Below are 16,462 nucleotides of genomic sequence, written 5' to 3'. Positions count from 1 at the left end.
CAACTAATATATAAAACTATAAAGTATGCAATTCTATGTTTAAAATATGCAAAAGGTCTAGTATGTATTGTTATTAGTCCATTCCTAGAAGGTCGTCTTATGATAAAAAGATGCTATGTAAAAGTCATTCTGGAGACATTCCATCACCATCTATTAGTTAAAATTATCAATGCACAACAATTATGATGATTAATCAGCTACTCATCCTGATTCACCAAGGTAAGCAAAACTAAAGTCTACATAGCAAGATGTATTCGCCATCATACAAGCAACAAATTGCTGGGCACTATTCCTATTGGCAGTCGCCATGTTAACTGTGACAATAATGATAGACATTTTAAATATCCAGAATCAATCAAGGGATCAAGTGTAAAATTACCAACCCTAGAGATAAAAGAAAAACCTACGCGTATGTTGCCAACAAAGAAATCTAATTTCCTTGCTACCATACATTGTACTGTATCCAAAAGATATAAAATAGCATATAGGAAAGAAAAATAAACCTTTCTAAATACCTATATATCGTCAAAGAAGAGTCCTAATTGTGTGTCAACTATTATTTTATCTACAGTATTTTAATTAAATCCATCAAGCGAAAAAGACTTTATATAATTAAAGTCATTGTTATCTAGCAAATAGAATAATAAAAATAAACGGAAACAGATTTTCTTTTATTATAAACACTTTTTATCCCTTAGAAGAGTTGAGGACTTTGGACGGTGTTAACGGATAGAAGTGCAATAACAAAGTATTATTAACTTACTGCCTCGAAATTGACGGTTTGAATCGATATGTTGGATAAATTTCTTTAGTATTAATTACAAGTTAGAAGACATCACTTTTAACACCATCTTTATGTTTGTGTGACGCAATTAAACTACCATATTATTGCATAACGACCTAGTTATTTTTCAATCTTTTTGACTGATTCCATTCAGCATTAGTAGAAATTATTAAGACGATTTCAAGCGATTTTCAAGAGTGATGTAAAAAATGGCAGCAGTGAATTCTCAGCAGCAACATCCACGACAAGTTGTATCTCAATGTCATCCACAAATTCAACAGCCAGTTGTACATATACCCTTCTATCCGCAATACCTTCAACAGCAAGTTGTACAAATTCCCACGGTGCCATCCAACTTTCGTCGACCTTTATATTACATGTCCATTTCTCTACTCACTCTCGGTATTCTTTGTCTGATCTTTGGCGGCATTTGCTGGGAGCCATGCCTTATGGCCCGTCGACAATCAGCGGTAGTAATATTTGGAGCGGATTTTTTGTAAGTATGGTAGTAAATTAATAGCGGCCAGCATTTGAGCTGGCGTTTTGGACTTAGACAAATAGTCTACCTAAATTGTCGTCACTATTAGGCATAATGATAGAAATTTCAAGTAGTGTTGAACAAACTGCAATATTATAAAGGTACATGCAGTACGCGATGTATAACGAGCAGGGGTTCTACTAGTTAATCAATCAATATACCCTCTGCAATAAACTGGTATGTGCACTACCATACTTTACTGTAGACGTTCATTATAACATTAGAGATAAAATTTTTGCTCTATCACTGTCAATATTAATGTCTTCAGATAAATAAATATATGACAAAAGGTTAATATATCCCTGCTAGCTTAAGCTTTCTTCACCTGCTTGTATCACTAAATCTTTCAAATGCTTTTTTCAATTTGAAGTGGAAAATCTGATCTGTTCACACAAGTAATTTGCAATTTAGAACTTTATTATCTGTAGGAGTCCCTAATTGTAGCCATGTATTAATTGTTCGTCGATATAATCCTGGTTACGGTACTATTTTGTAACTCGATGCTTATGGTTTTACCATGATAATTAATACTGTAGAAAAGAATTACTGTATACCGGTACTGGTTTCTCGAAATTTCCATTCTACAGACGGTTTCAAGTCAAAACTCAAAGTATTTTAATTTTTTACAAACATATCTACGAATATATAATGACTTACAGAAAAGAAATCTAGGGTAACAGCAACAGTAAATTTTATGATAAAATTATTTCAATTTGATGCATAAGTATCACAAATCGATATTGGTAATAATAAAAGCTCAATACTTCCCCTAGAAATTATTGGAGACGAGAAGTATGGCTCAGTCAAAATAACGGAGCTTATCATTTCTTTGTTCATTCTACTATGCCCTATCTCTTAAATCGCATGCCATACAGCACAAAATCATCGTTGCAGCTCACTTGGATATCGATCATACACAGTACCCTACACTATTGTAAAAGCTAAATTTGTAATAAATAAAACGAATAAAATTGCTTTGAAAGTGTTGACATAGCCCAGATTACAATTATCGATACAGCAGTCGACAAGCATAAATATGGAATGCTCATGACGTCTTATTCGACTTTCTGCGACCTAATAATTCTTGAATTAGTACCGTACCTTTTTAAAAATTTGTACATGCGTTTAAATCTAGTACCATTACAAAAAAGTCTAAGGTGCCTTTAGAGTACTCATGACTCCAAATTTAATAATATTTAGTAAATAGCGCGATATCTATGCAGCCAGCACTTGATCGATTGTTTAATTTAAAACGTTAGTGAATCATACCTTGAAATACTTTCGAATTGAAGCCAAATAGTCTACACCTACTTCAGTTAGGTCAAACATTGCATATGTGCAGCATAGAGTGCATGATATTCATTTATATTCGTAAACGTTACTTTAAATGAAATGACCATGTGTTCCATAATAAAAAATGACTCACGAAAACGATTACTGATCATAATATTTGAAATTGTTATTTCAAATTTCACTATGTAGTTAAGTGTTGGGATAATCTGGATTACTTATACTAAAACTGAATGCAAATGGTTATTCCTAAATTTTAGTACTTAATATGCGGTGCCCTTGGTATCACCCAAAATCAAAATCCAAGTAATCCTTCCACGGTAAGTTCAATGTGCGACCACACTAAGAACTTTTAATAAAACTGTGTGATATCCGTCTTTACTTAATTCCTCAAAATCAGTTATTTTTCTTCTCAATTCTTCACAGATAAATGCCTTTTATGCCTTCAGTATTATTACATTTATATTTTCGTTACCACATCTGGCTTTATCGATTGCAAGTTTCATCTACGGAGCAATAATATCAGCTTCGATTTCACTCCCTTTATCTCTCATTGGACTTTCGCTATCGCTGGCGTTACTCATTATTCTATCTCACAACGTCTATTGTTCACAAAATGTAAGTCGTCGTAGATTTATTTGCTCTATACATGTAGACGTAATTTTTTTTACCATCTTTCCTTTCTTTTTTATATGATGACTGGTAAAATTATTTAATAGAATATTCTTCACAAACTTATGATAGGAAAGTACCGTATATCATGAATTAATTCACCATGTACTACGTGATGACTATATAAGCATAAAATATGATAGTTAAGTTAAGTTAAGACTTTGCATCAGACGGCATATTTAATACCCAATTTATTTCATAAATTGCTACGAACCGGTAAAATTTTAAAATTATTTCATGACTCTGTGTTGTAAATAGGGAGCACAGTTTGCATCATACGGCATATTTAATACCTAGTTTATTTCATAAATTAATACGCATAATTTATTTCATTGCTTCAACTGGTAAAATTTTAAAACATTTTATGACTCTGCGTTATAAATAGAGAGCACTTATTCAAAATCCATATAACACTTTAACCATGGCTCAACCAGAGGGTAAGTTGATCGCTACTTATCATTAATCAAGGCTAGAAATGCCGTTTGAGTGACCATAAGAAACTTTGATCGCACTCCAAAATTGAACCTCTAAGTGCATTAGATGATATTCACATGTGTTCAAAATTTAACTAATCTTACTGTTATTTAGCAAATGATTGGAAAAGATTTACCTTAAGGGCTATGCATACAGCAATTATATATACTAGACTAATAGCTTATAAACTTAAATTTATGCTATTCTTTCCCGATTCTACTATAGTTTAACGACGATATATAATAATGATATCAGTATGAAATAGTTATTTTAACTCCATTACGTCTTCTTAAACAAAATAGCTGTAACGTATCAACGTACAGTTCCTTTGCAACAACAATCTATTAACCCTAATTCTCAACTTCTCTCTGAAATTCCAATGGCATATCCATCAGGAAGAATAATACTGACTCCTACAACAGCACATCCTCAATCAATGAATATAGCGACAAGATCTCTAACGGAAGCACCTCCGGATTATAACAATACAATCGATTCTAACCATTTTAACTAAAATTTTCAAAATTCGTAAATTTTACCAAAAAATGTGATGAATTATATTCTAAATGCTTTGAAGTGTCACTTATTGTTCGTTTGTAACCGCATGTAATTTTAAAATGTTGCAAATAAATCTTACTGACAGCACAATATATTACATAGTTGATGCAAGAGTAATGCCTTAAATTTTTCTATCCATTTAAAGTCCATTTAGTAGATTCATAGAATCTACTGCATTATGCTAGTCTCTATTACTTTTACTTATACGTGAAGAGATACTTAGACATTATCACACCAAACTCACCAAATAGATGTAAACTTAAGGAAATGTACAAATGAGGTACAGAAAAAGACTGCTGCCCTTCCCTTCTTGCTAGTGCCATCCACAATTACAGAAAATTACATTAATTACCACAACTGTCAAGATTACACGATAGTATTTAAAGTTGTTTCGTTTATCTAATAATGTGCCATGATGCTGGTATTTAAATTGTATATTCAATGAGACGCTAATATTTCATCCCTTTCTAATCATCACGGCGGCATGAGTAAACGAATGATTTGCAATTCTTTTGACCATACAGGCAATAGGGCAGAGGCTTATTCTCTTAGCGATACAGTTTCAAAAATATCATACTGGTAGCATTGTTACCATCGCATCTTTCATCATGAATAATTCATTAATAAGTTAATTAATACAAAACGGCCATCTCATTAAGATTTACTATATACTGTATGAAGTATTGGCCATTCTTTCTACTTGGACTTCTTTCAGAGTCAACACAGCATCTTGGACATCGAAAGTACAAGATAAAAACCGGGTCTGAAGGAGGGTTACCATTAGTGCTCTCCTTATTCACTTATTATTTCTTAACGGTACGTAAATTAATCAAATACCGTGTCCTTATCGCAATAATTGCTATATTGGCATACAGTTTTTGCAGATAGTAGTATCAAAATTTTACAATTACAGGCCTATATACAGCAATCTCACTATTATTGTATCGACGAAATAAATAATATCTATCAACATGGCAACGATCACTTTCCAACAGCAATCTCAACCAGTTCCAATTCAAATTCAACAACAAGGCGTACAGCTGTATCCTCAATATATTCGACAACCAATACCGCTATTATCGGTGCCAGTAAAACTACGCCAATCAGTATACTCCTTGTCTCTTATATTACTTGTTCTTGGCTTGATCTGTATCATCTTTGGTGGAATTTGCTTTGAAGTTCTACGGTATGGTATTGCTATTGTTACTGGTGTTAACATCTGGGCAGGATTAATAGTAAGTTACAATGTCGTTATATTTTCTTTAAGATTGGACGTTACTAAGAAATGGAAGATATAAATAGCGTTCAGAAACTAGATCTTAACTTTTATACCATTCGGTAATATCGATCACAAATTCGAGTCATTAAAGTTTTTACGCTATCATATTTATAAAAATGCATATACAATAAATACTTCTACAGTAATAAGTAACCATAAAGCTAGTCTTAAAGGCTAGAGTCAGGATATCAGGATCAATAAATTACTTATAGTATCTTTATCAACTTCGAAAAACTCCTACCATTAATAAATTCCGACTATTTTAACAGAGTTTAGAACCGCTGTAAGAAGCACTCGCATATTCAGTACGTTACCTATTGTATCATCAAGAAAAGTTACCGTAACACATTTCTTTTATTGAATAAATACACTCTAAAAAGAAATTACGAAATCATAATTGTAAAAGAAAAGCGGTCAACTAAACCAGAAATTATTCAGTTAAGGCCAAAATAATGCTACGCATGGAATTATTATTAATTATGAAATCAATTTTTAAAACTCATAGTCTTATAGTCAAACTTGATAATGACGTATCATTGAATATATCAGCCGTTATGTAGGAAAGGTCTAACTATATTTGATCACAATCATTGCATGGTTATTTGAAATCAAACACTCACTCTGTAAATATGTAATTTCGTCTATAAATAGAGAATTTTGGGGGTAATACATATTCATCAGAATGTTCAATCTTGTTCTGAAACCGATGTTTCCTGATATGTCTTAAAATCAAGGGTTAAAAACATATCCATAGATATCAATAGCTGACAATAAAAGCTGAGCTCTTTCGCTTACTCTCCACTCATTAATGATACTGGTGTTATGGAGCTAATTCTATGTAATATTACAGATTTAGGCGAGACATAACGTAAAACTTTTACTGCATATTACTCTTCTATAAATATTATCTTTGACAAGCGGTAGGCGAGTGATATCTCAACTAGATTGATCAGGCTTATTAGCAAGAGTAAAATTTTTCGATTCCGATAGTGTGTAAATATATAATGGTAAAACCGCAGCAATTGATCATGATATAGTATTTTTTTATTAATTCTTCCCTTTCCGTTGTAAATTGAACACTTCAGTACGTAATAGCCGGATCGCTTGGCACTGCCCAATATCATAATCAAATAAATCCTTCATTGGTGAGCTAACAAAGATTGAATTTTTATCAGTTATTTCTTAGTCTCTCATCTAATATTTATACTTTATTTTCTCAACTGTCAATAGATACATGCATTCTATTCATTTGGTATAATTGCATTAATCTTCTCAATACCACACCTGATCATTGGAATTCTTGCTGTATCAATTTATGCAGTAATAAGTGGTTCGATATCAATCATCTTTGCTTTACTTGGATTTTCTCTTTCAACGGCATATGTTACTATCCTTTCTCTACACCTTTACTGCGGACAACATGTTAGTATATTAATCATAACGAATTGCTTACGCTATAACGACATTATAGCGACAGCACCGAATATAAGTAGTAATCTATAGCAATAGCAGCAAAAATCAAATGTCTCATATTCTAGTTATCTAGCCTGTAAAACTGAAGTAATCCGCCTGTTCAGAAATATAAGTCAACGATACATGCAGTGATAAAATATCAAACACTTTTGAAATCAGTATCTAGTAAAATGCCATGATATACTACATTAATGTTACTTAAAAGAAATTAAAACCTCCTTGTATCTCCTACGTTAAGCTATTAATTAATTTCAAGTGCTATTAATTGTGTTATAGTCGTAATATTAAGGCACATTTATACCTGCTTTAGGGATATTTTAATCAAAGTCAAGTCGCCTCCGTAAACGTTAACCAGCCGAACAGTAAGACAATTACTAATAAACGTATCATTATTAGTAATTTAAATTTTACTTTTCTTGGTAATTTAAGGTATAGATCTTGCTCTAGTTAAAACATTGGCATACTGTTCTAAGCTAGAAGAACTATACATTATCATTAATCACTTATTCTAATATTTTATCAATATCCAAATATGAAGTGATTCTTTTCAATTAATCGTAAAACGTTACTTTATAGCTATTTCATACTGCATGTAATTTTATCTTACTATAATAAAGATAAAGTATTATTTTATTTTAGTTAAAAATGTTCTATTAATCAAATTTTTATAAAATTTTCTAATACAGTGGTAATGTATCAGACTAATGTTGCTATGCAGCAGTCACCAATAAGTGCTAATCCACAACCAGCATTCGATACTCAAATGGCCTACAATCCAGGAAGCTCTATGCCATCTACAGTAATCATGAATGCCCAGATTTCCAACACTACAAACCCAATGGAAAAGCATCTATTTACCGAGCCTCCTGTGTATAGTACTACTAGTTCGTAAATACGTACATACAGTGCAGCAAATGCCTTCGTGAAGAACTTTTACTGTTTGTATACGGAAAGAAATAGTAGAAAGATATTTTTAAGTATATGAGCTAATCTCCAATTTGTTATAGAATTTATTTATAATAACCAGTCGAAACTTTGATTAATATAATGAATCGTTTTTACTTGTCACTTGTATTCTTAGCATACTCCCGATATACTTGTATATATAGCAATATTTTATCGGTATAATGATTCAATCTGCTTTAAATTATCCTGTAGAAGCTTTATATATCAAGACTGGTAATTGGTTCATAATTTGCGAATGTATCAACGCTACTTCAATTATAACTTTGTGCATTAAATTAAGCATCAGTTTCTGCTTAATATAATACTGATATCTGAGTTGGCTTAGCTAACACTACATATATAAATATTAATTCTTTCCTTAATTTCTTAAATAAGACAATTTAAGATGAATGAACAGATCTATAAGAAATGATAAAATTATTTTCTTATTTAATCCTTCCCTCTTATTATAAATAAATTGCCCAAGTAATTATACGACTTTGCAAATTATAGTAATGAAAGCAGTTATCGTAGTAAACTTCGATTCTAATTTCTTCGTCATGTAATTCAATCATGTCACACGAACAAATGTATCAAAATTAAAATCATTCAAAACTAAGATACGATCTATTTAACCTATTTTCCAACTTCTTACGGTATGGATTCTGCCATTTTTAATTAGTTCGTATATAAAAAATTCATCATCTTAATTAACTAGACTAACTTAAACTATGGAAACTTATCACATTCAAGTAAGCTGCTAAGTTCCTCCCCTATCCTACACATTTCAATTTCGTCGCGTGAAGATATTATCTTCAATCAAATCAATCATGATCTAGATTCTGCAATATTTTAACAGATTTCCGCATTTTACCAATCTCATCTATGTCTTATAAATTACTTTAGCATCTTCTGTAAAGTACAGATGCTAAATTAAACCATTTATGAATTAGAAACTCTAATCATTCCCGTACATTGTATTTAAATCACAGGATAATGTTTATCTCCTAGCCTTACTCGTTTATTTTATTTACATGATTCTAAATCAGAATTATTTATATTCCGGATACTTCCTTGTTTAAGCGATATTCCAACATCTTAATTACGCATAGCTTAGCGATTTCGATCAAATCAATGCATACAAAAAAATTTTTTCTCCTTTAAAGTAATCCAATAAAACTCGTTTTTTATAACCTAAAAATTCCACTATCTCTAAGCCAGTGACAATTAAGGAGGAACCTTTGCTCTTTAGTAATCGCTATCTCAGTAATCTATCTAGCACATTTCTATCACTTTCTATCAAAAGCTTCATCTTCTTTGATTAAAATCATTCATGATCCAAATTCTAAGCATTCATGCAGCCTTCTAAATGTGAATTGTTTGCAATCTATCTGTCATATCATATGCAAAAAAATTTCATCTAAGAAAATGAAATAGAACTAAAATTGAACCATTTATGATTAGAAAACTTCACAATATTCAATCCATCGTAACTATCAAACCATCCACATCTATCTTAAGCCTATCCTGTAAAATTGCTCATCATCTCCTTCCAACCCAATGAGTTAAATCTACCACATTCAATACAACTGCCACGTCCTAACGCTTTCTCCTATCGATCTTAATTATTTCACATGATCAAGGCGTCAAACTCATCTCCTTTATTAAATATTCACCGGTTGAAAACTCCACTAGCAAGAATATTCAAATATTATTATCCAACGTAGAAACTGAACTCTACACTCAATAGTAATAAACCAAAATGTTCATTAAATTGACTTTCATATTAATTTATTCAGCAGGAATAGCTAACTAGTCGATCTGAAACAACAGAGCAATATAATGAACAACTTTATTTATTCAACGATCAACAATAGCATGACACTGTTACAATATGGCGGTACCATAGAGCTTGGATGATGATTACACAATATGATGAAATAGAGAAAAACAATTTAGACCATACCATGTTAAGTACCGCAGCAATAGTTATTTTTTCAATACCACTTGGCCAGCCATATCGACTGCATCAACTACAAGGTGATTATTATCGATCCTGATTAATTAATCGATATAGTTAATATTGCGATATACAAGTACTGCCTATCAAATTGTAGTCACTAGTGATCATCGCTAGCTAGTAAGAATTTAATTTGTATTGGAAAGCAATGATTGTCCTTATCAACTAGAGAATGCACTGCCGATATAGTTTTAACGCTATTTTAATCAATTGTATATTAGGATTTAAATTAGATACGGTTATCCAAAAGAAATAAGCCATGTCCAATGTCAATTATCCAGTTCAATTACAACAGCAAATTCCACCACAATATCAGCAACCTATTCAACAGCCTGTTACCTCTGTCTATTCCCAAATTGATCAACACTATGTTACGCAAGCAATGACTATACCACCGCATGTTCGCCGGTCAGCATTTGGCTTAGCAATTGCTTTACTGATTTTAGGTATCATTTCTATCATCTTTGGAGGTATCAGCTTTATATTCAGTCGTAGCTTTGTTACCTTAATTGGAGCGAATATTTGGGTTGGACTGATTGTAAGTTTATCCATAAGTTGTAGACCAGCGATCAATATTTGAATTACCCTAAATGACTATTTTTCGTTTGTAATCGTCACAGCCAGTAATTTCAGAAAATAATTTTCACAATTAATTCACATACGATACTACTTAGACCTATTTTAGATATCTGTAACCTTACAGAGTTAGAGAGAATAATTACGCATAGTGAGACGTGAAATACTAGCCATTTGGCTAGAATAGACTCCCTTTTCGTAGATGTTATTTCATTGTTGTCCGTAAACGTTGCTAATAGCCCAATGGCATCAGTTTATTAGAATAAAGCTATTAGCAATACGATCCTACTCAGACCTATTTTGTATATTAATGATCTTACAGAATTGGAGTTAGTATCGTGTAATGGCATAGCAAATAAAAGCTATATAACTAGGACAGACTCCGTTTCCGCAGGTGTTACAACATTCGTTTCTCGTAAACATAGCTGAGAGCCCAATCTCATCAGTTTGATAGAAAAACTATCGGCAATGCGTTACTATTCTATTGTCTCTTGATTATAACTAGCACTTTACCTTGTCATACGAAGGGTATATTATACAACTTTACTCATAGCACGATAAATATACTGTACAATACTGCTCTACATTCGATTAATAGAATTCTGAGATTAACTAAACCGATCACTGGCGATATTTTAAACTCACGCCTAGATACGATACCCCGATTCGTATATTAATTATTGAAGGTAAAGGAATCTTTTATAACAGAATCTTTCACATCTACCTTAAGTGCTATAAACTTAATGTCACACTTGATTTAATTATGAGCGCTAGCAAATACACAGTAGCACACCTAATATGCCTAAAGATACTGATTAAAATCGATATTGCTGTATTTCGAAGCGAATTTTCAAAGTCTGCTACCTTCCTGCATTACTATCTACATCCAATCTTTCACTCTTCATAAAATCACATTGTTCCTGAATCTTCTTGCGAGTACTAACTGAAATTATTAACCTGTAGAGATTTGCTAAAAAATGCAATAATCGAAAATAATCATTCTACATTATATGAAATCTTATAATTCAATGTTATAACGCCGAAATGAATTGATTACATCTAGTACACAATCGCTGGTTCTTTAGCTATTGCACATCACCAAGTTCCAACCAATGTTAGCTTGGTAAGTGAAATGTTCTCTAAAACTATATTTCTTGATAGACTATGATATATATTTAGATGTATTTCCCTTTTATTTCGCTGTTATTCCTTTTCCGGAAAAATTTTGTCTTAATATTTATTTAGTATGCTGTACCTTATATATTTCTTTATCAACAGTTACACTCTTTCTACGCATTCTCCATCATTGCCTTTATCTTCTCCCTACCTCACTTTGGTATATCCGTTGCAAGCTTAGTATATAGCTACTACGTATTTATTCCATCAGGAATCATTTCCACTTGCTTGTCTATCTCTGGTTTCTCCCTTACATTGGCTTTCATTGTTATCCTCTCAAAGTACATTTATTGCGTCAATCCGGTAAGTTATTATTAAAAGTACGACAATCAATTAGGATAATTCAGATTATCGATTACTTTTAGCTTATTTGCCCGTAAATTACTTGCTAAAAGCTTTAAACCAGCAGTTACTTAATATTTCCTACTCGCCTTTAATTACTCGCTTTACTCGCATACTAAGATTATTGCAACATAGATTCTAATTCTAAATCGCGTTGATTCCCCTATACAGGGTGCTACCGTTCCAGGCAGAGTTTATACCAATTTCACTTCAGATCCAGTCCAACCTGCAGGTATTAGATCATTAAATTGAATTTTATGATTACCTTTCAATATGTATAAATATAAGTTCATACGATTGTATAGTAGTAGAAATAAAACCAAATACTTTACGATTTCTATATTAACTTAATACTTAAATCTTAGAAGCGAACTGTTCTAGTTTACTCGTATGGTAATTTTTAATTCTTAAGCTTAGATTCTCTATCGTTGCCTAGCACAATGTTATTAGTTATTGGCAGCCAGCTAGCCTTTAAAGGTTCTCCATAATCCTGCCGTTTAGTTGAAACTAGAATTAAATTCAATTAAGGCTGATATTCAAAGCCCATAATTATTTGCATAGTACTTCTAAATACTAAATTAACTGTTAATTTAGGGATGCCTTACGTAGCCTCACAACAAATACCAGCTAATCCTATTCAGCAAACGCAAGTTGGTAGTCCTGTCATTTATCCAGGAGGAACTACTATGCCATCTACCGCAATTATGAATCCTCAATCAACAACTATGACAAGTGAGAAGGTACCATTTGACCAGCCACCAAGATATTAATTTAATACAGCATCAAAGAGTCATAGCTCAGGGCTTAAAGTATCTTTAATTACGTATCTTTTTACAGTACCTTCTAATCTGAAGCCATCATTTTGAGTAAATTCGTTTCATACGTTACTTACTCTCTATGCATTTACTTATGGACGTATTTAGGGAAAAGCTTTAAATTACTTTCCTCGCTAACAAGAAATAGCCTGTAACTCAATTTTGTCTCCATTTTATAGCTAACTAGATCAATAATTTGAGAATACGATATTTACTTCTCTTTCAGTTTTATGATAAAATTTTTAATTCGTTACTATGTTCTGAATAAAGAATTACCTGAGTTCACTAAAACGTAAAAAAATATTCAACTCAGCGATCAAACTCTTTCTATTGTGAAAAGAAAATACTTTTATCAACTAAAAGCAAGGCTGCTGTTAACACAAATACAATTTTAAGAATAATGAAATGCTAGCGAACTACAGCATGAAATCTAAAGTAATTGTAAACTCCAATTTTAACTTTGATGGAATTTCGAGTACAAATATTAATCAACTCCCTTCAAAATATCATAAATGCTCAATTTAGTAACGAGTGCATAGTTATTATTATGCCTGTATAAGGATGCTTAAACTAAGCAAACGAGGAGTAGTTGTAAGTTAATTTATAAACAAAACTTATCTTTGCTAGTCTTTTACACTAACGACCCAGAAAGCTTCCACACAAATAATCAGTAGCGGATGTAGTATCTTAGATACGTAATATGTAACTTATACTGCAGTTTGTATGATGTTGGACAAGTAATATGTTATATCTTATAGAAAATACTAATACATACAGTATACATTATAACTTATTATTGTAATCACAGGACTAAGCATTGGTATAAATACTCGATCATGCTAAGAATATTATTCAATTTACTTTACCTCGCTTTATTTCATGTTACGTCCTGATACTAACTCTTACATGTTGGTCAAGCTTGTAACATGCGTACTATTGCTTAAATAAAACCCCTTTAAAACACACACTCAACTACGATCATTCTATCTATCTCCACGCTTTTCACTACTATTAACGTATCATGGCTGCCGTAGATCCGCCTACAGAGTTAGCCGATATCAAATAACCTACATCAGCACAACTGGCAACGAGGATGGGGTCTGTACTACCACTACCACTTTCAGAATGTGATTTGCAATCAAATGATTGGTGCAACTATTCAGGAAGATTTCGCGCAACAATGCCGGCAGTCGATGTATCGCTATCTAGGCACGTTTCTTATTTATTGGTAAGCATGGGCGCTGAATATTTTAAGATCTTAGCTAATCTAGCTAGCCAAAAAAATCCATTGGATCTCAAAGTAAAAGAAATTAATTCCATTCTACAAACATATTTTTAACCTGTACAAATGGTACAAGCTGAAAGACGTCACTTATATACGTATAGACAGAAAGAAGGTGAAACACTACAGACTTTTGTAGCAAACCTCCACCTTTTGGCTTCTACCTGCGAGTTCTCGCCATCTGAACTATCCTCAGTCCTACTATAAGCATTCATTACAGGACTCAGAAATCAATCAATTTCAAAGCGACTTCTACTCGAAAAGAACATAAATTTAGAAAGTGCTATTCACACAGCAAGTGAACTAATAAAATCGCATTTAAAACGAATTGGCTTGATTTTTCAACTAGATACCAATCATATAGTTGATTAACTGTTTACAGCAACAATTATTCCTCGAAAAAATTCTCTCCTAAGCTTACCTATTTGATATTTTACCTTACGTATATTTATATGCTTCAAAAGATTCCATTAACAGTTGTATTCGTAAAACATTTTAATTCCTTATTTGCAATTAAGGATTGGATCTACAGTAGCTCATAATTTGTTTCGCTATAATACATTTAAGTAAGTCATTTAAACTTAATTTCAATAGTTGTATAATATGATTTAAAATAACCGAAGTAATGGTAAATTTTAAAAATGATTTTAAAACCAAATACCTGTCGATATAAAATTGTTTGAATTAGAAGTAAATTGAATCAAAATTCAATTCATTATCAGAATAGAGTCGATGGGAATGGTATTTAGGGATATTAACTACGACATTGTTCTTAAAGTTGCGAGTACACTAAACTAATCCCATAAAATAGATATAAATTTTATGGAAGTCTTCATATAGGAGAAATACTTTGTCAAAATTAAATCACTATTTAAATCAAAACCGTTTCTTTAATGTGTACAATATAAAAGGTAACTGGGCGAAAAATTCTAAAATATTTAGCGATAAAAAAGCTGAAAATGGGATTAAGTAGATAAAATATTGCATAACTGGTTTGCTGACGGATACTCCTATCAATACGCCTTTAATTTACTATCTTTACTGTGAATTCAAATCTCTACAAATTGCACGATATAAAATATAGTAGACTAGTAGGGTAAAATTATTGTCTTATTTTAAAGGTGAGAATATTCACACTTTGAAAATATTTCACTGTGCTATGTTAGTGATTCTCTATAAGTAAATTCACTGCAAATATTCGTTTCTTGGAATCATTACCTCAATATAGACATATTCTACTATAAATAATATGCAAATAATGCAGTCGATAGGTGATACAGTCACTGATCAAATTCTCTACGATGTCGATGAAATCTGTGATTCCAGCGTGATTCCTGTATATCATTAATTGTATGGATTCATTTACTTTATATGACTTATTTTTATAGAACTATGACTACAGAAACTAATTGCAGAAAGGTAATTTGCATCAGTTCTTTCGTAATCAATTTAAACAGTAAATCCCGCTTACTTCAGCAACTCGCATTTAATGCGATAAAACGGTATGAATTAAAAGTAAGGTATTTCATCAAAGTTTGCAATTAGACGATTCCGATCTACGCGTGCATTGAAGTTAATAATAGTTGTAGATAATGGATGGCACTCGTTTCTTTTTGTAAGCTTTATAATATGAACAAATTCAGAAACAAATCTTACTAGTTTTCTAATCCTTCAATCGGCCAAACTGTAAAGTATGACATTTTCGTTCACAATAAATTATTTTGAAAATCACCGTAGGAAACAATCGAAATTGATTTGAGTTTAACGATCAAATTTAAATGGAATGCTATTATTAGATATGGAATATCATGACATTTGTTTAAATAACTCAAAAAATTTAACAAGCCTGGCAATAATGCGCAGCTACAATTTATAATGACTCACTGTAACAGTAATTAAGTATACCCGTGTGATACAGTTTTATTTTAATTTTACCAATGGCAGACTATAGGAAAAACTTGTGATTGACAAAGTTATAATGAGATATGGCTCAACTAATTTTTTGAACTCCTTGCCGATGCCTCGGTAACAAAAATTTTTAATTAAGAATCTAGTTACGAATTAATAATTCAACCTGGTACTAAATTACGATTCGTGCATCTAATATCTCTGCTAATAGTAAAATACCAGAATTGAAATTTGTAGAGTTCATTGAACATGATCGATGACTTTATAAATGATTAAACGCTGCGAAATATGTATACTATGAAACTATCAGATTATCATAGCAGATGCTGT

General features: G+C 31.7%; 2 protein-coding genes across 2 annotated transcripts; both read left to right on the top strand.

Annotated features, from left to right (window-relative positions):
* Nucleotides 1–5,287: 5,287 nt before the first annotated feature.
* On the top strand, nt 5,288–7,960 carry TRIADDRAFT_56021 (uncharacterized protein; the record flags this gene model as incomplete). Its single annotated transcript, XM_002112179.1, has 3 exons — nt 5,288–5,551; nt 7,379–7,430; nt 7,755–7,960. 3 exons carry the CDS (start codon nt 5,288–5,290, stop codon nt 7,958–7,960), a joined length of 522 nt encoding a protein of 173 aa, XP_002112215.1.
* Nucleotides 7,961–10,292: 2,332 nt separating this feature from the next.
* TRIADDRAFT_56020 (uncharacterized protein) lies at nt 10,293–13,080 on the top strand (the record flags this gene model as incomplete). The annotated part of the gene is made up of 6 exons (XM_002112178.1): nt 10,293–10,571; nt 11,673–11,732; nt 11,888–12,088; nt 12,299–12,359; nt 12,722–12,867; nt 13,051–13,080. The coding sequence occupies 6 exons, from the start codon at nt 10,293–10,295 to the stop codon at nt 13,078–13,080; spliced, it is 777 nt and encodes a 258-aa protein (XP_002112214.1).
* Between the last annotated feature and the right edge of the window lie 3,382 nt (nt 13,081–16,462).

This window comes from Trichoplax adhaerens, genomic scaffold (genome assembly GCF_000150275.1).
Source record: "Trichoplax adhaerens TRIADscaffold_4 genomic scaffold, whole genome shotgun sequence".
Lineage (NCBI taxonomy): Eukaryota > Metazoa > Placozoa > Uniplacotomia > Trichoplacea > Trichoplacidae > Trichoplax > Trichoplax adhaerens.
The sequence above is the reverse complement of the archived record's forward strand: the minus strand, read 5'-3'. Positions and strand labels throughout refer to the sequence as shown.